Source organism: Dipodomys ordii, unplaced genomic scaffold, assembly GCF_000151885.1.
Source record: "Dipodomys ordii isolate 6190 unplaced genomic scaffold, Dord_2.0 Scaffold51, whole genome shotgun sequence".
NCBI lineage: Eukaryota > Metazoa > Chordata > Mammalia > Rodentia > Heteromyidae > Dipodomys > Dipodomys ordii.
Genome location: NW_012267267.1, coordinates 3,198,818 through 3,220,765, shown reverse-complemented (window position 1 = coordinate 3,220,765; position 21,948 = coordinate 3,198,818). Strand labels below are relative to the sequence as shown.

At 36.0% G+C, this 21,948-nt stretch overlaps 1 protein-coding gene across 1 annotated transcript in view; it reads left to right on the top strand.

The window, feature by feature from the left end:
• Dock7 (dedicator of cytokinesis 7) overlaps positions 1 to 21,948 on the top strand; it is a 172,569-nt gene that overhangs the window by 62,278 nt on the left and 88,343 nt on the right. The window contains exons 14-19 of the mRNA XM_013020621.1: positions 584 to 701; positions 3,934 to 4,004; positions 7,571 to 7,709; positions 8,590 to 8,691; positions 12,397 to 12,483; positions 19,297 to 19,528. Coding sequence (XP_012876075.1) covers positions 584 to 701; positions 3,934 to 4,004; positions 7,571 to 7,709; positions 8,590 to 8,691; positions 12,397 to 12,483; positions 19,297 to 19,528 — 749 coding nt within the window. The remainder of the gene's footprint in view (positions 1 to 583; positions 702 to 3,933; positions 4,005 to 7,570; positions 7,710 to 8,589; positions 8,692 to 12,396; positions 12,484 to 19,296; positions 19,529 to 21,948) is intronic.

Genomic DNA, 21,948 nt, shown 5'->3' with positions numbered 1-21,948 from the left:
GCTTTTTTCTTTTTGCTTATGTGGTGCTGAGGAATCGAACCCAGGGCCTCGAGCATGCAAGGCAAGCGCTCTACCACTGAGCCACCTTCCCAGCCCTGTAATATATTTTTTAACAATATTAGGAGTAGTATATATCTCTTAAATCCTTGGTCACATTCAAATAAAAACCACATTTATAAATTCCATCTTATTTTTACCTGCTTGGAGAGCTAAGGTAATAGAACTATCTTTAAAATTTTTAATATGTTTCCATCCATACTCATTTCTTTCCTGGAAGGCTCTCAAGGAGTATCAATAATTAGTTTTTAAATCAGACTGATTTGAACTCTGATTTTAGCTTTACCATTTGGCTAGTAGGGTATAAAAATCAGTTTACTTTCTGCAACTTTATTTACAAAATTTGGTTATGTGATTGTACTGTTTTAATGATTGCTCTAAAGACTATCTACATGAGAATACTTAGCACAAGAGATAACCACGTAAAAATCCAGTATTTTCTTTGTTTCTTTTGTGATTGTTTATTGTGATAGTTAATGATTTTAGGTAATATATTCATAATCCTTTGTGATTTTTGATTTTATAGAAATCTTCTGTACATATACCCTCAAAGTCTTAATTTTGCCAATCGACAAGGTTCTGCCAGAAATATAACAGTGAAAGTCCAGTTTATGTATGGGGAAGATCCGAGTAATGCTATGCCGGTAAGAAGTGTTCTTTATGATTTCTGATCTTTGTATATAATCCAAATAGACAGGATCTTTTTGTGTCACTCAGTTGGAAGCTCCAAAATGGAAATTGAGTTTTAACCCAAATTTCTAATTACATCATTTACTATATAAACAGTAGTGCCTCTAAGTCTAACTTACTAAGGACTTGATATATGCTAGATACTCCCAGAGATACAAAGATGAATAAGACTAGTAACTTAGATAATACAATACACATTGGCACACACAGACACAAACACACACACACATATACACATATAATATGAGAAGCAGCTTTCAGAAGAAAATCACATCGGTGTCAACTAAGGATCTCTTAAAAAAGTGCAAATCACTTTACTTTTAATATTTGTGATTCTGATTTTTCTTAATCCCCTTTAGAATAAAAGGCCAAAGGAAGATAGGAGATGATAAGATGATATATGAGGTTGTGTTACAGTTTGAAAATGCTGTGCAGTGATTCTCATATGTATGGCTCTTTCCATCTTGATTGAGAAGACACTGGCAATATTGCCATATATTAGATTCACTTGGGAAGCTTTAAAAATTCCCAGAACTCAGGCTGCATCACATATAATCTCTGAAGCTCTGAACCTGGTATAGTATTTTTAAATCTCATCAAGGAATATCTTGCAGCCAATGTTCAGATCCTATGTTAATTATGAAAAGATTGCTATAAAGATTCAAAGGAATGGGTATTCAGAGGTAAGAGAGAATGCTTTACTGAAGCAACAAAGAGAAATTCTGTCCCAGAATTAAATTTTAATGGCAGTGGGCCTGGAGTGTAGGGGAAGGAAAGCAGTTCAACTCCAGGAATGTCCGTTGTAGTGATAAATACAGTGCTGAGTTTCCTTGCCAAAAAGAGCAATCGAAGACTAATCAGAAATAGTAGATTGACTGTCTTTTATCATTTGTAGGACACAAATACACATTCAGTGACAATAGATTTTTTGTCCCAACTAAAGTTGGAAACATGGAATAGGAGGAATATGCTATACTTAAGATATTTGAGTCCTTTGAGAGTCCTTTGAGTCCTTTGAGAGTGAAAATCCTTATTTAAGAATGGATGTTCTGTTACCAGAGCCTTATTTAATCCTTCTATGTCTGTCTTTTAGTCAAGGTCTTTTGCTTTATCTACTTCTAGGAAAGGTATATTTTCTCCCTTATTCCCTCAGTTTTGTCAGAATTTATAGATCTGACAAAAGTGAACACAAATTATTCATCTTTGTATTCTCCTACCGTAGCTATTTGACACCATTGCATATAATATATATGCTAAATAAATATTTGTTGGATGAATAATTTATTTTTAAACTTAGCATTTCATATTCTTTTTTTTAACCAAGCTCTTCATTTCTGCTGAAGGGATGAATGTTCTACTATAGTTTACAAAAAAATACTAGACTGTGTAAATAGATTCCTTTCCAGTTTATATATAGCCATGAAATTTCAAGCTTATTATAGATATGTATATAAAAACCATTTTTTCATTGTTTGCCTAACAAATTCTCCTATTGTAGCATATTTATTGCTCCTACAGAGTGCCAGCTGCAACTCATCTTCATCTCTGGTGTTGTCATCACATCTTCTCACTTTCTTTCATGGGCTTTAGCACTCATATGATTGTATGTTTATTTGTTCTCTTACCATTAGACTGTGAGCTCCTTGAGGGCAAGGATCATGTCTTACTCATATCTGTATTATAATGCCTTTCACAAGGCTTGGAATATAATTGATGGTGGAATGATTAAAATGGTTGAATGATTAAAAATGCATGCTAAAGGTCAAACAAATACTTTCCACTATACTTAATCCATGTTACAAAAATGTAGAAAGAAGTTATTTTGTGAAAAGTGATAGCTTCTCAAAGGGGAAAAAGGTACTACATTCCTTTCACTTGTAAAATATATGTTTATGTGAGTAGTTGCTTTGAAAGAGTATACTTTTTAAGAAAATGAAGGCTATTCAAATGGGTCTTCAGGATAAGCTTTTATTATATACTATCAATTTAAGATTATAAATGTCATGATTTTAGCACTGAAATAAAGTTTTATAAAAATGTACTGAAGTAGCTAGGCATGATGGTGCATGTCTGTAATCCCAGCACTGGGAAATCTGAAATAAAAAGAACATGGGATCAAGTTCAGCCTGGGCTACACAGTGAAACCCTATGTCAACAACAACAAAAACAAGCAACAAAAATATACTAAAGTATTAGAAAACAGATGCAATAAGGCTTATCTAAGAGAGTCATAATTGTTATGCTTCTGTATACCCTTAAAATAAAAAGACCAGCTTGAATTATTAAAAGAAGAAACAAGTAACAGTCCCTTTATTTAAGCAATGAACTTTCTGTTGTTTTACTAGTTGTGTTGATGGAAGTATGCTGGCATTTCTACATACTTTACTTATTTTTGCACATGTAAAGATGACTAGCCAGATTAAAGAGTTAACCTATGACTACATAACATTGTAAATCTTAACTCTTCAGCTATCTCCCATAGTAGTCATACTGTGACTTTGACATCTATAAGCCATTTATGTAACTGGCTGCCCTAATCAGCCACAGTATATCTGTAAGAATTCAAGAGACACATAATAATACTGAATTACTTTACCTCTTAAGCTTTCAGCAGAAGCACCATTATATTTTCTTAATCTGGTGGATTTTTTTAAGCACAAATAAATATAAGATTATAAGAATGGAGTTCTTCCACTGTGAAGTAACTTGCAGCAAGTATTAGAAGCAAAGAATACATCAATTTACCTAAAAATCATATTTTTATCATTTATAAATTACAATTCACTTTCAGAATGATTACTGTTTTAGTGATGCCTCCAATTTGTATGGTAGGTTTATGCTACCAATCTAGCTTGATTTTTCTTATGTAAATTCAAAATGATATGCTGTATCCAGTTTAAAATGAATTTTTCACTTTCTCTAAGAAAAGGAAAGAAATGTAATTTATTTTCCAGTAAATAGAATATAATTAAAAGAACATTTTTGAATGTTTGAATATCAGATGGATCTATCATTGAAAAAAATAAGAGTTAACTGAGCTTTTAAAGAACTTCAGTAGGCACATTGTTCTTCATTGGGCTGATTTTGCCCATTTCTTAAGTTATTAAATCAGACAAATTCTTACATAGATATGAAACATCCAGCATTTATTATAACAAAGTTTCAACATGCTGTTATTTGTTACAGGTAATCTTTGGTAAATCTAGCTGTTCAGAATTTTCAAAGGAAGCCTATACAGCCGTAGTATATCATAACAGGTACTGAATTAAAATATTTCTTTCAAAGTTACTCTCTTCTTAGTGGCATTATTAGCACTCACGTTAGTATGTTTACCAAATGCTTTGCTGCACTAAATGTGCCAAATTCAAGGCCTACGTCAGAGTTTCAGTGCAAAAACATCTCAAATATACAACTTTATACCAAAAAAGTCTTTTCTATCAAATTCTCTGATCCTTTCATTTTTATTATATTGTTAATTATTTTCATTGTGGCTTCTGGTCCTATGATCTTTCTCTATTATTTTCCCTTGAAACTTTTTAGTTTTGTTTATGTCTTTATTAAACTTAAACCTAGTAGTTGAGTTGGCCATATTCTTAACATCCAATAATATACTTTGATTCAGTGACTTTCTGTTTTACTTCTATGGGAAATTACAAGCTTTGGATAACCTTTCATATATGCTTTTGGGGGAGAGGTTATTGTAAACAGTTGAAGAAAATTAGAATATCACACCAATCAGAGCTATTGCAAATTGAATTTTTGGTATATGATGGGGCTACAGTAGTTAATTTTATCTTATCTTCTTTTGGCCCCATAACTCTTTCGTAGTCTTGTGATCACTTTTGCTTGCACTACCCCTTCTCCTCTCCTCTTTCTCTCTTTCTTTCCCATTTCCCATACCCCCCACTTCCTCTGTCTCTTAAGTAATAATAGCTCCAGGAATTTCCTCTATTTTCTACTTTTTTTTCTGAATGTATTACTTTCTTCACTCCTATTTTATTAAATTGATTATGGTCATTGAACTTGAGATTCATAGTGTCTCTTCATCTCAGATTATCTTCATACTCATCTACCTTCCCTTCTATTTGAAAATTAACAGTGAACCTCTCTGTGTCAATGTGAGTCTTTTCATCTCAGCTCTTTAGCCATCCTGTTCAGGCTCTTCCAGGATATTGGCCAGTTACCCTTTTCTTGTATATTCACAGTCTAGTTTTATTAGCTCTGTCTCTTATTCCCAAAAAGTTTATATTTTCCATACTTAAAAAATACAGCAGGAAATATGGCTCAACTGGTTGAGCCCTTGCTTAGGAAGTTTGGAGCCCTAATTATTGCTAAGAGAAAACACAAAAACTTCCTTCTGTATTTTTTATAGTATGTATTTTCTCAACTTTGTTTTGTGGCCATGTCTACTTCTTTAAACATTTTTTAATACTAATTCTTATCCTCTAAGTATAGGCAATTCCAAACAAAATACAAAGAGCTTTACTTTCAATTTTCTCAACTCTGTATGTAATCTTTGTAAATTATCAGTCTCTTGGCATTACATTCAATGAAAATCTTCTACCCTAATATTCATGTGGTTTCTAACCCTTTATTTTCAATCCTAACCCTCCTTCTGAGGTATGTACATGTGTTTTCATAGACCTACTGGACATACTTATTTTGGTGTCCTGCTATTCTCAATTTCCATGTATGTATTTCTGGCTTTTCCTGATGTGACCCTGACTGATTTTTTTTTGTAGTTTTGTTAATGCTTGCCACCATTTTTCCAGTTATTCTGGCTCAAAAATTAAGAAATCTTTGTCTTCTTTTTATTCTTCAACATCTAATTAGCTTTTGAATCTTGATGGTTTCTTTCTGCCTCATTAGCAAACATATACTCTGCTATATGTTTCTGGGCCTTTCTTAAATCTTATTCTACTATAGTAATGATTCCCTGTGTTACTGAACTCCCACTCATTGTTTAAAGTCTATTTTAGATATAGCTTCTGAATAATGAATTCCTAATTTCAAATTTGAATAATCTGTTCAATTTTGTTCTTGAAATATTTAGTCCTGTCTGTTTCACATTAGGGATTAGAAACACTTTCTACAAAAGATTAGGTAGTGTACTCTTTAAACCTGTGGCTACATGCCCACTGAAGTCTGCTATTGTAACATCAAAGCAGATATTATAATAAATAGAGTTACAAGTAAGTAAGTAGATGGGCTTTGTTCAAATGAAACTATTATGGATACTGAAGTTTGAATTGCATGTAATTATGTAATTTAATGTATATCTTTAACCATTTAAAAATTAAAAAAAACAAACCAAAAACCTTTAATTTGCAGGTAGTAGACTGGATTTGGCCCAGTTTGAACCAGTTTGCCAACCTTTGTTTCTATAACATAGCTAGCAATACCTGTGCTCCTTATTTATAGTCTTACTAAATTATATGCTTTTGAAGATAATTATTTGTATTTATCTTTAAGATCACCACAAAAATAGGAAGACAAGGTTTAGCCTAAAGTTGAACGATTAAACCTACCTGTTGAAGCAATAATTTCCATAGATATTTAATTTTCCACAAATACTTTCACATAATGTGATTGCAGGAGGAAATGAACTAAAATACTCAATAACCAGGAAAGATACCAAGTTTCTCAGTTTGTAGCTAAGTTTTTATTTTTCTTTCTGTCAGCATTAGTGGAATTAAAATGCCGATACCATCTGATATCACCAGTAAAATCAACTTTTTTATAAGTCAGTCAAGATTTGGTGAGATTAATAATAATAAGCATAATATCTTTTGAGAAAAAAAAACCAACAAAGTCATCAAGTTCTCAAGTGTCTAGCATTAGCTTGCTTTCTTGCTCTTTAAGGCCTAGTTCTACTTAATATTTTTGTGATCAAATACATATACGTTGACATGTTTTGAGGTTTACTTGAAAGAGAAGAATATTAAGATAAATAATCCTAATTGGTTGGACAAAATACATTTCTGAAAAATACTGAGAATGGAAAGTTGAGATGCTATAGTTCTATCCCTTTTAAGTATATATCATGAATATCAGCCATGCTTTCCTATAAAAATGCTCCTCAGGGACATTAGGATTCCCAGTGAACATTTAGATGGATACTGAGATGAAGGCTTGTGCTTCTTCAGACATACTACCTGTATCCTAATAAGTCTAAGAATACTCATAATCTGGGACAAATGCAATTTGTGGATGTTTCCCCATGTTGTCTTTTTTTTTCCCTTTTGAGTCAATCAGTAGTCCGTATTTTGCTAACATTGTTTATTTCATTAGTCCTGGAATAAGTGTGATACATGACATTTTATAGGGAACCTAACAGTGTTAAGGTATCTTTAGAGATATCATTCTTCTTTTTTCAAAAAGATGGTAGAAATTAACCTTTCTAGGAAAACATTTTTCTAACTGCAGTATTTACTAAAACATGCTTATAAAACTTGCATATTTTTTCTATGTAATGCTTGTCAGAATTAGCTTATGAATGTAGAAAATCCTATCTTACATAGATTCTAATGTAATGAAGATCTCAATATCATGGTGGTAATTATTAATGAATTTTCAAATGGTAGAATTACTATTTGAATTTAATAGAAGCAAGATGAGAAATTTTAGAAACAATGGCAGCTTCCTCATCTTGAAGTAGGATTTAATTAGAGATGAAGAATAAAGAAAAACATTTTGGAATAGAGAAAAACGAAGCATGAATCAAGAAATTAATTTTAAAAACACTCATATACAAATGTGATACTTATTTTGAGTAAATTACTATTGGTTTTTATTTTTATTCTATTTTATTTTTTGTATGAAGGTCTCCTGATTTCCATGAAGAAATCAAGGTTAAACTCCCTGCTACTTTAACTGACCATCATCACTTGCTTTTTACTTTTTATCATGTTAGTTGTCAACAAAAACAAAATACTCCTCTTGAAACACCTGTTGGATACACAGTAAGTCCTTTTTTGTTGTCCTAAATGTTTACCTCTTTGATACTAAAAATATTTATGATGTGTAAGATATAGTTGATGTTTCTTATTATTTCTATACTGTTTGATGCTATAGTTATAAACTTTCACTGATAAGGAAGAATCATCCTAAGAAGAAAATACTCATTAATGTAGTTAGATAATTTATTCAGTCAATGTTTATCTCACAGTGAAATATAAATACAACAGTTCTAAGGAGAGCTTGATTTGAATGTAAAATAAATTACAGTTTTTAAAAAAATAAATTACAGTCTTGAGGAAAGAGATTTACAAACGCTTGAGTATTTTTCAAAAATTATTGTGATTGTATTGTAGAGGTAAACCTTAACATGAAGGACATCATAATGTGTTAGGGTATAAATTATTAGAAAAATTGTGCTTCTACCCAAAAAAGAATAGTCATCATTTGATTCATTATTTTTGTCTTTTGCATTTTAGCATGAATTTTGCCAATTGTAGGAAACTAAATGATATTCATACTTTTAGTTTGTCTTTAGTATTCCTAGCTAATTAAAAATTTCACTATTATACTAAACTGTTAGCTGTTGTTAAATTGATTTACTTTGTGGCCTTTTCTAGGACTGACACTTCTTTAGGTAATAAGGGTCTTCATATCAAATATTTCATGTTTAGAATAATAATATTTTAAGGATTTTTAGTAAAGTATCAGGGAAATATCACTTTAGAGGAATACAAAGGCCTATTGTTACTACTTATATAATTTTCACAGTATTTGTTGATATGAGATGATTTTGGCTTGTACCAAGTTCTTAAAATAGATTTCCTTAAATTATTTTTATAGCAAGTACATTTAAGTTAACATTGTTTCCTTTTCATTTAAAAGTGGATACCAATGCTTCAGAATGGAAGGTTGAAGACTGGCCAGTTTTGCCTACCAGTCTCACTGGAAAAACCACCACAGGCTTACTCTGTATTGTCTCCTGAGGTCAGTATCTCTTTTATTATAGTTCTTTTAGATAGAAGGATAATCCTTTTCTTTCCATTTACATTACATGTATCATTTTGATTTTAAGATGAATACAGTTCTTTTATTTTTTTAAGACTGAATAGAACCAGGCACCAGTGACACACACATATAATCCTAGTTACTCAAGAGGCTGAAATCTAAGGATCATGGTTCAAAGTCAGCCCAGGCAGGAAAGTCCTTGAGACTCTTATCTCCAATTAACCACTAGAAAACCAGAAGTGGCGCTGTGGCTTAAGTGGTAGAGCACTTGCCTTGAGCTGAAGATCTCAGGGACAGCACCCAGGCCCAGAGTTCAAGCCCCATGACTGACCAAAAAAAAAGACTGAATGAAATGAGTTTTTATTATAAAAATATTTTTACCAATAGATAACTATGGGCTGAGAAGGTGGCTCAGTGGTAGAGCGTTTGCCTTGCATGCATGAGGCCCTGGGCTTCGATCCTCAGCACCACATAAGAAAAAAGAAAAAAGCCAGAAGTGGCACTGTGGCTCAAGTGGTAGAGCGCTAGCCTTGAGCTGAAGAGCTGAGAGACAGCGCCCAGGCCCAGAGTTCAGGCCCCATGACTGGACACAAAAAATAAATAAATAAATAAAAACTATTACTGTTCCCTTGATAATCTTATTTCACTTAGTAACTAAAGAATTTTGATGTTTTTATGTTTCACTGGCTTCCATTAATCATGCTTAAGTGTATAGTTCTGTAATATTAAGTACATTCTCATAGTTGTAAAAACTAACATTTAAAACTTTAAAATGTGGCTATGTATATCTAAAGATTTCATTGTGTACTTTACTTTTTTAAATTTGACAAAAAAGTTATTATACTCTGTGTAATCCTCTGAGAGTTGGTTAGGGCTGTTACTTGCTTGTTTTCTTTTTTCTTTTTTTTTTTTTTTTCCGGTGGTACTGAGGGTTGAATTTAGGCCCTCATACATAACAGACAATTATTCCACCACTGAATTATATCCTTTGCCTCTAGAATTTTTTTCCCGTTAGCAGTATATTAACACTATGTATAGTTCTTAACTTCAAATACTTTCATTGCTTTATTATGTCATTCAGTTCTTGCTCTTTCAAAATCAATTCTCACAAAATAAAGCAATTTAAAAAATAAAAAGTAAGCCAAATATTGTGGCTCACGCCTGTAACTTAGCTACTTGGGAGCTCACACAAAAACTTCACAAAAGCCCATGTCATAACAAGCTGGCTGTGGTGGTGTACATCTGTCATCCTAGCTGTGCAGAAAGTATAAATAGGAATATAGGGGCCCAGGCTAGGCTGGGCAAAAAATGAGAGCCTATTTGAAAAATAACAAATGGGGGAGAATGATGAAAGGGGTCAAGGTCCATTGTACTTATAAGCTGACATGTTGAATGTTAACCGCTTTGTACAACTACTTAAAGATAATAAAAATATAATTTAAAGAAAAACAACAAATTCAAAAGTAGCACCAAAACAAAGAATTAAAAGTTGATATAGTTCTATTCTGTTACTTATGATGAAAACAATATAGTCCATTGACATTTCATTACAAAAATTTTCCCTTCACAACCTATAAATCTCTGAATGATCTAAGTCTTTCACTTCTCCAACATCAACTTTTGCCATCATCATCACATCATCATCTCTCTTCCATCCAACCTCTATGCTTTTTCTTCTCTTCAGCCCTTTACTCTTTCCTTTCCTCATCCTAATTTTGACATGGCAGGTCTTTTTATTCTCCTTGCAAATACAATAGCACCTGCTCAGGGGATTATTTTCCACCTTTTCTTTTTTCATGCTTTTGCTTCACTCTGTTAGTTTTAAATCTTACTTAATTTACTCAGCATTTATCACTGTCCGAAATTACCTTTTGCTTTTCTTCTTTGCATTGGTAAGTTTAGAGGACAAGACCTTATGTTTATTGTTTACCATGTAACCATACTACCTAGAAAAGTATGTGGAGGCTTCAACAGATACGTTAAATATAAAAACTGAAAACTTTGCTGTGCTGTAGTAGCTTATGCTGTAATCCTAGTTACTCAGGAGGATGAGATCTGAGGATCACAGTTCGAAGCCAGTCCAGAAAGGAAAGTCCGTGGGCTGGGAAGGTGGCTCAGTGGTAGAGCGCTTGCCTTGCATGCCTGAGGCCCTGAGTTCGATTCCTCAGCACCACATAAGCAAAAAAGAAAAAAGCCGGAAGTGGCGTTGTGGCTCAAGTGGTAGAGTGCTAGCCTTGAGCTGAAGAGCTCAGGGACAGCGCCCAGGCCCAGAGTTCAAGCCCCACGACCGAAAAAAAAAAAAATACAGAAAGAAAAGTCCATGAAACTCATATCCCTAATCAACCAACAAAAAGTCAGAAGTGGCCAGGTGCCACAGTGGTTCATGCCTATAGTCCTAGCTACTCAGGAATTGATCTGATGATCATGGTTTGAAGCCAGCCTGGGCAGAAAAGTTTGTGAAACTCTTTTTTTTTTTTTTTTTTTGGGTCCGGTCGTGGGGCCTGAACTCTGGGCCTGGGCGCTGTCCCTCAGCTCTTCAGCTCAAGGCTAGCACTCTACCACTTGAGCCACAGCGCCACTTCCGGCTTTTTTCTTTTTGCTTATGTGGTGCTGAGGAATCGAACCCAGGGCCTCAGGCATGCAAGGCAAGCGCTCTACCACTGAGCCACCTTCCCACCCCCTGAAACTCTTACCTCTAGTAAACTATTCAGAAAAAGCTGGAAGTGGCACTGTTACTCAAGTGGTAGAACAGTAGCCTTGAGCACAAAGAGAGCTCAGGTCCAGTACCCAGGTCCTGAGCTCTAGCCCCAGGATTGCCAAAAAGCTACAGTTCCACTGTAGCTAGCCTTGATTAAAAAAAGGTTCAGAGATAATTCCCAGACCCTGAGTTCAATACCCAAGACCAACACACACACACACACATACACCACCTGAAAACTTTACAGGATTATTGATAATAGCAAAAAATGAAAATTACCTGGATATGATCCAGCAAGGTAATGTTGAGTTAAATTTTACTATATTAGTCCACTGCCTATGTGTTAAAGCCTCCCTATTAATTTTTTATTTTTATTTATTATTTTTGTCGGTCATGGTGCTTGAACTTGGCCTGAGATCTGTCCCTCAGTTCTTCTGCTCAAGGCTAACACTGTACCACTTGAGCCATAGCACCACTTCCGGCTTTTTCTGCTTATGTGCTGATGAGGAATCCATCCTAGGGCCTCATGCATGCAAGGCAAGCACTCTGCCACTGAGCCACATTCCCAGCCCCCCTATTAATTTTTAAAAGTAAAAGAATATTTAAAATAAAGATTGGAATACTATGAGATTCACAATGTTTATATGCAAAATTGGATTTGAAAAATAACATATTTGATAGTACCTCTAAGGATTTATGTAAAAATATATGTGTATATACGAACATTGGGAATTCTATAAGGGAGTATTTCTCTGGAAAGATAAAAATTTAGGGCATTAGTTTCTGACATTTTATGCTATAAATCTTTAAATTCTCTTGTAAAAACAATTTATTGATTTTATAATAGAAATACATGTAAGTTTTTAATTTATACTGATCAGAAGTATTTCCACAGTGTCTTTTCGCATGGAGGTATTGTAATGCTTTGTTTTCTGAGTTAATAATCTTCTTAAGCTGTTATGACCATTACATTTGCTATCTTACAGGTTCCTCTACCTGGCATGAAATGGGTAGACAATCACAAAGGTGTGTTCAATGTTGAAGTTATTGCTGTTTCATCTATCCATACGCAGGTGAGTTTCAGTACTTTGTATGATCAAATTCACTTGAATGAATTAAATATGATCTTATATTTATGTCAGATTTCTTTTTTTTTTATTTTTGTTTTTTTTTTTTTTTGGTCCGGTTATGGAGCCTGAACTCTGGGCCTGGATGCTGTCCCTCAGCTCTTCAGCTCAAGGCTAGCGCTCTACCACTTGAGCCACAGCGCCACTTCCAGTTTTTTCTCTTTTGTTTATGTGGTGCTGAGTAATCGAACCCAGGGCCTCATGCATGCAAGGCAAGCGCTCTACTACTGAGCCACCTTCCCAGCCCTATGTCAGATTTCTTATTTGCTGTTGGACTTATAGAAAAATGTATCACCTAAAACATAAATTTACAAGTTGGAAAGAAGCCAGGTGCCAATGATTTATGCCTCTAATCTTAGCTACTCAGGAGGCTGAGGTCTGAGGATTGTAATTCAATCCTGGGAAGAAAACTCTATGAGACTCTTATCTCCAATTAATTACCAAAAATCTGGAAGTAGTAGAGCTGTCTCAAGTGGTAGAGCACTAGCCTTGAGCATTAAAACTCAGGGGCAACATCTAGGCCATGAGTTAAAGCCTCAGGACTAGTACCAAAAAGTGGGGGGGAGTTGTAAACAATAAACAGCAAAAATAATTTTGGGGGGATGGGAATTGAACTCAGGGCCTGGACACTGTCCCTTAGCTTTCCCTCCCCTCCAACCCCACGCCCTTCAAGGCTAGTGCTCTACCACTTTGAGCCACAGTTCCATTTCCACTTTTCTGGTAGTTAATTGGAATCTCACAGACTTTTGAAAGTCTCACAAACTTTTCTGCCTGGGCTGGGATCTGCAATCCTCAGATCACAGCCTCCTGAGTTAGGATTACAGATGTGAGCCACCACCGCAGGCTAATATTTGTTTTTTCAGTGTCATTAAATTATTTTGAACAATGAAATGATTTGTTTCCAATTTTCTAACGCATAACAGAATGGAGTTGAAAAACTGTCATCTAATTCATTTATTTCTCATAGACTCAAGTATGTCAAAAGTAAAATGGGTAATTTTAGTTTAGTTTTGTTTTTTGATGTACTGGTATTTGAACTTAGGGCCATACACTTGCTAGGCAGTCACTCTGCCACTTAACCACTCTGCCAGTCACCTTTTGCATTTGTTTTGTTTTGTTTTTGCATTTTTTTGCCAGTTCTAGTGCTTGAACTGTGGGCTTGGATGTTGTCCCTGAACTTTTGTGCTGAAGGCTGACACTACCACTTGAGCCACAGCATGACTTCCAGGTTTTTGTGATTAATTGGAGATAAGATGCTCACGAACTTTCCTGTCCTGCCTGGCTTCAAACTGCTGTCCTCAACTCTCAGCCTCCTGAGTAGCTAGATTACAGGCATGAGCCCCAGTCACCCTGCATTGATTTTTTTTTTTTTTTGTCGGTCATGGGGCTTGAACTCTGGGCTTGGGTGCTGTGCCTGTGCTGTTCAGCTCAAAGTGAGCACTCTACCGCTTGAGCAACAGCAAAACTGCCAGTTTTCTAGTGGTTTATTGGAGATAAGAGTCTCACAGACTTTCTTGCCCAGGCTGGCTTTGAACTGTGATCCTCAGATCTCAGCCTCTTGAGTAGCTAGGATTACAGGCTGAGCTACCAGTGCCCAGCTTCTGCATTGAATATTCTTAAGATAAGGTCTCACTTTTTTTTTTTTTTTTGTCGGGCATGGGGCGTGGGGCTTGAACTCTGGGCCTGGGCACTGTCCCTCAGCTCTTCAGCTCAAGGCGAGTGCTCTACCGCTTGAGCTACAGTGCCACTTCCAGTTTTCTGGTGGTTTATTGGAGATAGGAGTCTCACAGTCTCTCCTGCCCCGGCTGGCTTTGAACCGTGATCCTCAGATCTCAGCCTCCTGAGTAGCTAGGATTACAGGCGTGAGCCACCAGCGCCCGGCTGATAAGGTCTCACTTTATATATGGGTTCACATGGACAGTTGTTCTTCCCAGTGTTGCTGGTTGACAGACACATTCGGCCCTTGCCCAGCCATTGGTTGAGATGGAATCTTGTGAACTTTTTTTGCCTGGATTGGTCTGAACTGGGATCCCTCAACCTCTCTTCCCAACTAAGATTACAAGCTTGAGCTACCATGCCTGGATCAAATGGGGAAGAATTATTAGAATCATTTGCTTAAGATTCTTCACCCTAGTTCTAGAATATGCCACATTTTTCTTCTAAGATTTTGTGTTTAGACTTTTGGGCTGGAATGTTTGTCTTTCTGATCTCACTTGAATTTCCCCTCAGAAGATGACCATTTATACATAGCAGCTCCCTCTATTTCAGCTAACTCTGCACTTATAACAAGTATGTACAGAAGTGTGCATCTCTCTGTGTTGCACTTTGCTCTGTTATACAGTGTGTTTGTGTGTGCATACATGCACATGTGTTTGTTTATTGTTTTTCCCTCTTTAGACTTTAAGCTCCATGATGTCAGAGAAGTTAACTGTCATGGAATGGAACTTCCCTTCAAGGACCTTACAATGTAACAGGAGAAAGTATAAATTAATTGCAATGCAGTAATATTAGTACTATGTTAAATATATTAATTAAATCCTTTTAAGTACAGAAGAAAGCATTGTCTGTTCTGCTAAGAACAGAGAAGTTGTATTAGTAATCAAAGAAAGGAAAAGTAGGCAGCACAGATAATCAGACAGCAAATGCAAAATGATAGCTATACTTAGTTTGGAAGTAACTGAATAAATGTGATTGCTGAAACTAAATTGGTGGATGTGATTTTTCCAAGGAGAACATACAGGGTAAGAAGAGACTAGTGTTTAAATAGAATCTAGGGTTTTTCCACCCATGAAGGGAAGGGTGATGCCGGGGGCTTCCCAAACCCATTAAGCTTCAGTGCTGTGCTAGGAAGACTTACAAGGTAAGTCATTTAGTAATGCTCAGAGTTATGGTTTGGTTTACTGAAAGGATGAAAAGTAGAATCGACAAAGGAAAAGGTGCATGTGAAGTCTGCAGGAAATAAGGCACAATCGTCCATGAATCCTTTCCTAGTGAAGTCATACAACATACATGAACTGCTGTCTGCAAGGGAAGCTAGGAGAGACTCATTTCTTGGGCTTTTTACTAAGAGATTGTCATGTACCCTCACTTCCTAACATGTATCTGGTAGACCTTCTCTGCCTTACATGTACCTAAGTGCTAGAATCCTAGGAGGAAGGCAGATGTTCAGCATAAACCTTACTGTTTAGACACATAAGCTATCCCCAATACATTGGACCCAGCCTGAAATTTAAGTTCCTATACAAGGCCCACCTTGCAGCAGGCCTTTCAAAGGATGGCAGTCTTCAACCTGCTTTATTAACTCTTCACTGCACAATGATTTAAAAGAAAATAAGACATAGCGCCTCTGTACTATGTTAAGGAAAACACATCATATATAGATTTTATTTAGTAAAACATTGGTAGACTCTACTAACAGAATAACTCCAGTGGAGTTTTTCATTTTTTCATGTTACTGGATGTGTCCTGTGCTTCCTGTTGATGAAAAGATTGTCATAATATAGATAGATACATATTCTTTCCTTTAGTGTGTTATCACTTTATGTCTTCTGAAATATATAAGGTCAGCAGACCCTTATATCAATGGGCATATGGTTCTAAGCAGAAATCTTTTTTTTTTTTTTTTTGGTCCGGTCCTGGGGCCTGAACTCTGGGCCTGGGCTCTATCCCTCAGCTCTTCAGCTCAAGGCTAGCACTCTACCACTTGAGCCACAGCGCCACTTCCGGTTTTTTCTTTTTGCTTATGTGGTGCTGAGGAATCGAACCCAGGGCCTCAGGCATGCAAGGCAAGCGCTCTACCACTGAGCCACCTTCCCAGCCCGTAAGCAGAAATCTTTGAGGAAAAACCCCAAATGAGGATGCATAGAGTTCTGTCTGTGCTGTACTATGGATGCTTACTTCATTTTCCCGTAACACCCTCTAACTTCTACTAAATATATGCTGTCTTCCAACAAGCCTAAGACTTTCATTGATAATTATCACTTTAATTCAGCATGTTCGCTTTTACCTTTCTTTTACTTCCATTAAAAATAAAATTGTTACTATTAATATGTTGTACAGAGGGGCTACCATTTCATAAGTCAGGTAATGAGTACATTTTTTCGATAGGGTCACCCCTCCTTTACTTTCCTCAGTTTCCCCTCACCTATCCCTGCCTACAAGTTACATAAGTCATTTGCCACATAGTATATGCTGAATAGCATGATTGCATTTATTTTACCTTGCTTTTGTGGGGAGGCTTATTTTCACAAAGTTAAGGGTAGGAAAACACTGAGCAGATTACACAGAAATTTAAACACAGCTGACTGTAACGGGACTGAGAGCTCTACATCAACTGAGTGCTTTAATTAAATTCTGTGAACAGGAATTTACTACTGTATACTACACATATCAGCTTTTTTCCTTTGGGAAAAAAAGTTCCTATAATCATTGTTAGCTTTTTTAGAGTTGTTAGTAATTTTTTAATCTTTTACTCCTAAATTTATATTTATGGAGCAGTCATGTGATATCATCATCATAAAAAAGTTTTGAGGAAAAATGTTATATAATTGATTCAGAAGTTATAAAATGTAATCACAGCTATTTGGGAGGCAGAGATGGTAAGGATTTTGGTTTAAGGCCCGCTGAGCAAAAAAGTAGTGAAACTCCATCTCAACCAACAAGCTTGGCATGCTGGTCTGTATTTTTGATCCAAATACTGGGAGGCTGTAGGATTGTGATCTGAGGCCAACCCAGGCAAAAATGTGAGACCCTACCTAAAAAAATGACTAAAGCAAATAACATCTGGGGACATGGCACTAGTGGAAAATATCTGCCTGGCAAGTTGAATCTCCTGAGTTCATTTTTTTTTAAGTACAAGTATCTACTGAATAGCATCTTGACATTTAGGATTATATATTTTAATCTTCTTAAAGAATTAGTTGCTGGGCTAGGAAGGTGGCTCAGTGGTAGAGTGCTTGCCTTGCATGCATGAGGCCCTGGGTTCGATTCCTCAGCACCATATAAGCAGAAAAAGCCAGAAGTGGCTCTGTGGCTCAAGTGGTAGAGTGCTTGCCTTGAGCTGAAGAGCTGAGGGACAGTGCCCAGGCCCAGAGTTCAAGCCCCACGATCAACACACACACACACAAAAAGAATTGGTTGAAGACTACTTTTTTTTTTCCCCCCCTTGGTGCAGATCCTATAGCTTGAACTCAGAGCGCCAGGGAGCTGTGTCTGAGCTTCTTTATGCTCAAGGCTAGTGCTTTACCACTTGAGCCATGGCTCCACTTCCAGCTGTTTTGGTAGTTTATTGGAAATAAGAGTATCGTGGACTTTCCTGCCCAGGCTTGCTTGAAACCTTGATCCTCAGACCTCAGCCTTCTGAGTAGCTAGTGCCACTAGTGCCCAGTGAAGACTGCTTATTCGGCTGTTTTATACTTTTCTTGTTACTCTTGGAGATTGATAGCTGTAGCTCAATCTTTTCATTATTTATTGAATATTTGGTTTTTACATGTGAAGCTATAATTATTCTTTTTTTTTTTTTTTGGTTGCGCAGCTCTAACTCTGGGATTGGGCACTATCCCTGAGCTCTTCAATTCAAGGCTAGCACTCTACCACTTGAGCCACAGCGCCACTTCTGGTTTTCTGAGTGGTTTATTTGAAATAAGAGTCTCCCTGGCTGGCTTTGAACCTCTATCCTCAGATCTCAGCCTCCAGAGTAGCTAGGATTACAGGCATGAGCCACTGGTGCCCAGCTTATTCTTTTTTCTTAAAAATCATTTTCATTGCTAAGTAAATAGAAATTTTCTTCTAGCTCCAACCAACTTTTACTCACATCTCATTGCTCAGAACTGTATCGTATATAGACATCGTATAAAGGAACCTGAAAGAGCCAACTTTTATCCTAGAACCTGTTACATTATTGCTTTCGATAAGACTAATTCTGTTACATTATTGCTTTAGATAAGACTGATTCTGTTAGGAAGGAAGTAGGTTAAATAATAACAGTCAGTATTTGGTCAGGAGACAAATCCATAGAAACTTGAATGGGGGCTAAATTTTAAGATAAATTTGTTAAACAGATTAAAGATGATTCATTACTAAATGTTATGATGATAGCAGAGATAACAGTTACAGAAAGTATCAAGAAGGGACTTAGAAACCTAAATAAAGAAACAGAGATACATAAGAACATGTCACCTGCTATGCTATGATTTCAAAAAACTTGGTGGATAACCCCTGCCATGGAAGACTGAGAAATCCATAGCTGTGAATATTGTTGCTAGTATCCTTCACCTTTAATTTGCAGCATTCACATCTGCTTTCCATCTCTTGGAAAACAAACAAAACAAATGAAAATATCTTTTAGCTCATCAAACCTTTCAGACTACCTTCTATACTGCTTACTTTTTGAGTCTGCTGCAATCCAGTTGATGGTGGCAGCTGTAGTTTGAAGACCTGAGCCAGCTCTCTGCTGCACAGTATGATAAAGATGATGGGTTTGGAGCTAAGAAATAGCAAATTAATGGGTGCACACAGGTGGGTTACTAAGATAACTGCCACAATAATTGAGTGCCAAATGAGTCAAACTCTAACTGAAAAAAGTAAATCCTTCTTTATTAACACTTTATTTCTTGAGTAAATGAGAATGGACATGTTTAATTGGAAACAATGTTTATACTTTTTTTTATATTTTCAGGTAATATATTTGTAGTCTACAGTTCTTTATGATTAAAAAATTTACATAGCTTTAATTAGTTAATTTTTTATTCTTTGTTTTAGGATCCTTATCTTGACAAATTCTTTGCCCTGGTCAATGCTCTGGATGAACATATGTTCCCAGTCAGAATTGGGGATATGCGAATCATGGAAAATAACTTAGAAAATGAATTGAAAAGCAGTATTTCAGCACTGAATTCATCTCAGTTGGAACCAGTAGTTCGATTTCTTCATCTTCTGCTTGATAAACTGATACTTTTAGTTGTTAGACCTCCTATCATTGCTGGCCAAATAGGTAATTTACTTTGTTTGAGATGAATCATAAATTATATAACTTGGAATTTCTAACTTTCATTATAAAAGAAACGAGTCACTATTCCCATTTGCTGTCTAGGGGGTGTCATTTTTTTGTTTATTTGCTTACAATCAAAAGATACCTTTTTGTTTGTTGTTACAAAATGTGACATATATACTTCTCAAATTAGTGAAGTAATTTATTCATTGACCAAATACTTTTTTTGTTTGTTTTTTGGGTCCGGTCATGGGGCCTGAACTCTGGGCCTGGGTGCTGTCCCTCAGCTCTTCAGCTCAAGGCTAGCGCTCTACCACTTGAGCCACAGCGCCACTTCCGGCTTTTTTCTTTTTGCTTATGTGGTGCTGAGGAATCGAACCCAGGGCCTCTGGCATGCAAGGCATGCGCTCTACCACTGAGCCACCTTCCCAGCCCCTCATTGACCAAATACTTATAAAGCACTTACTACACAATGCATCAGACACTGATAGGCACTGTCTAGAGATGGTTACTGACTTCAAAATTTCAGATTACAGGCCAATAAATCTCATGTTATGTTTTACTGGATATATAATAATCTACATTTTTATTCATCTGCTGTTCATTTAATATAGCTTTCCTTTCTTTTTTCTTTCTTTCTTCCTCTCTCCCTCCCTTCCTTCCTTCCTTCCTTTCTTTCTTTCCTTCTTTCTTCCTTATCTTTCTTTCTTTCTTTCTTTCTTATCTTTCTTTCTTATCTTTCTTGCCAGTCCTGGTGCTCAAACTCTGGGCTTGGGTGCTGAGTTCCTTTTGGCTCAAGACTATCACTCTACCACTTGAACCACAGTGCCAATTTTGGATTTTTCTATGATTGATGGGAGATAAGATTTGTGTGGACTTATCTGCCCTGGCTGGCTTCAAACTGTGAACAGCAGATATCAGCGTCCTGAAGTAGTGAGATTACAGGCTTGAGCCACCCCTATCTGGCCTGAATATAGTTTGTCTTTCCTTCATTTGTTCAAAACTACTGTATTTTCTTTTTCTTCAGTATTCTAGGGAGAGGTACTTCTATTCCTACCCTTTCCAAGATTTACTCTAACCTATTTCCAAGATGCTTTTCCCAAAGTACCTGTGCAAATCTTGTAAAGAAATTTAGGATAAAAGAATTTTAAGCTAACTAATTACAGAAATTTTGTGTTAAATGGTGGCACAGGGTTTTGAGAAATATTCTGATTATTTGAAAAATAAATATTTTTAAAGAAGAAGGATTGTCAAACCCCACTTGGGTTTCTGTCTGTAGTCCTATTCATAGATAGATAGATAGATAGATAGATAGATAGATAGATAGATAGATAGATAGATCTTCCTAATTGACCATTTTATTTGATTATTCCACTTTTAGGAAAACTAAATTGGCCTCATTATCTGTTCATAATCTTCTGTCTTGGTTATATAAATCATAAAACTGAAGCTCTGTTGCTCAAAATGACTAATTGATTTACTTAGCTTTTCACTGTGCTGTCTACCAGGATTCTACAATTTTTGCAAAGTTCTTGTGATACATTGACTTGAATGGCTGTGTAGGTAGTACTTACCTTGGCATTTAAAATGTTTTATAGTTTTTTTTCCCCTTATAATCCTTTTACAAATTCACTTTTGTCCGTTAAGTTGCTTATTCACTATTTTTCATACCTTTTGTATTTTTAATAACCCATATTCATTGATACTAGGTTTTTAAAAACAAAAGTAATATTAATTCCTTGCATATGTATGTTTTTTGGGGTTTTTTCCTTTTTTTTGGGGGGGGGGTCCGGAAGTGGGGCCTGAACTCTGGGCTTGGGCGCTGTCCCTCAGCTCTTCAGCTCAAAGCTAGTGCTCTACCACTTGAGCCACAGCGCCACTTCCGGCTTTTTTCTTTTTGCTTATGTGGTGCTGAGGAATCGAACCCAGGACCTCAGGCATTCAAGGCAAGCGCTCAACCACTGAACCATCTTCCCAGCCCCTGGATTTTTTTTGTGTCCGATCATAGGGCCTGAACTCTAGGCCTGCGCATTGTCCCTCAGCTCTTCAGCTCAAGGCTAGCACTCTACCACTTGAGCCACAGCGCCACTTCCGGCTTTTTTCTTTTTGCTTATGTGGTGCTGAGGAATTGTACCCAGGGCCTCTGGCATGCAAGGCATGCGCTCTACCACTGAGCCACCTTTCCAGCCCCTCTTTGCATATATAGATTTATCAGTCATCTATAAAATTAGTTGTTTCTAACGATGATTATTTTATAAAATAATTTATATCTGTTTGGTTATAATTTGTTTTTTGAGTGATCCAACCTGTATCATTTTCATGTTAAATTAGTAAAATGAGTTTTTTTTCTCCTTTACAAGAGTATATTTGGTTCAAATAATTCAAAACTTTGAAATTGGCATAAAATACTATCTCTTTATACT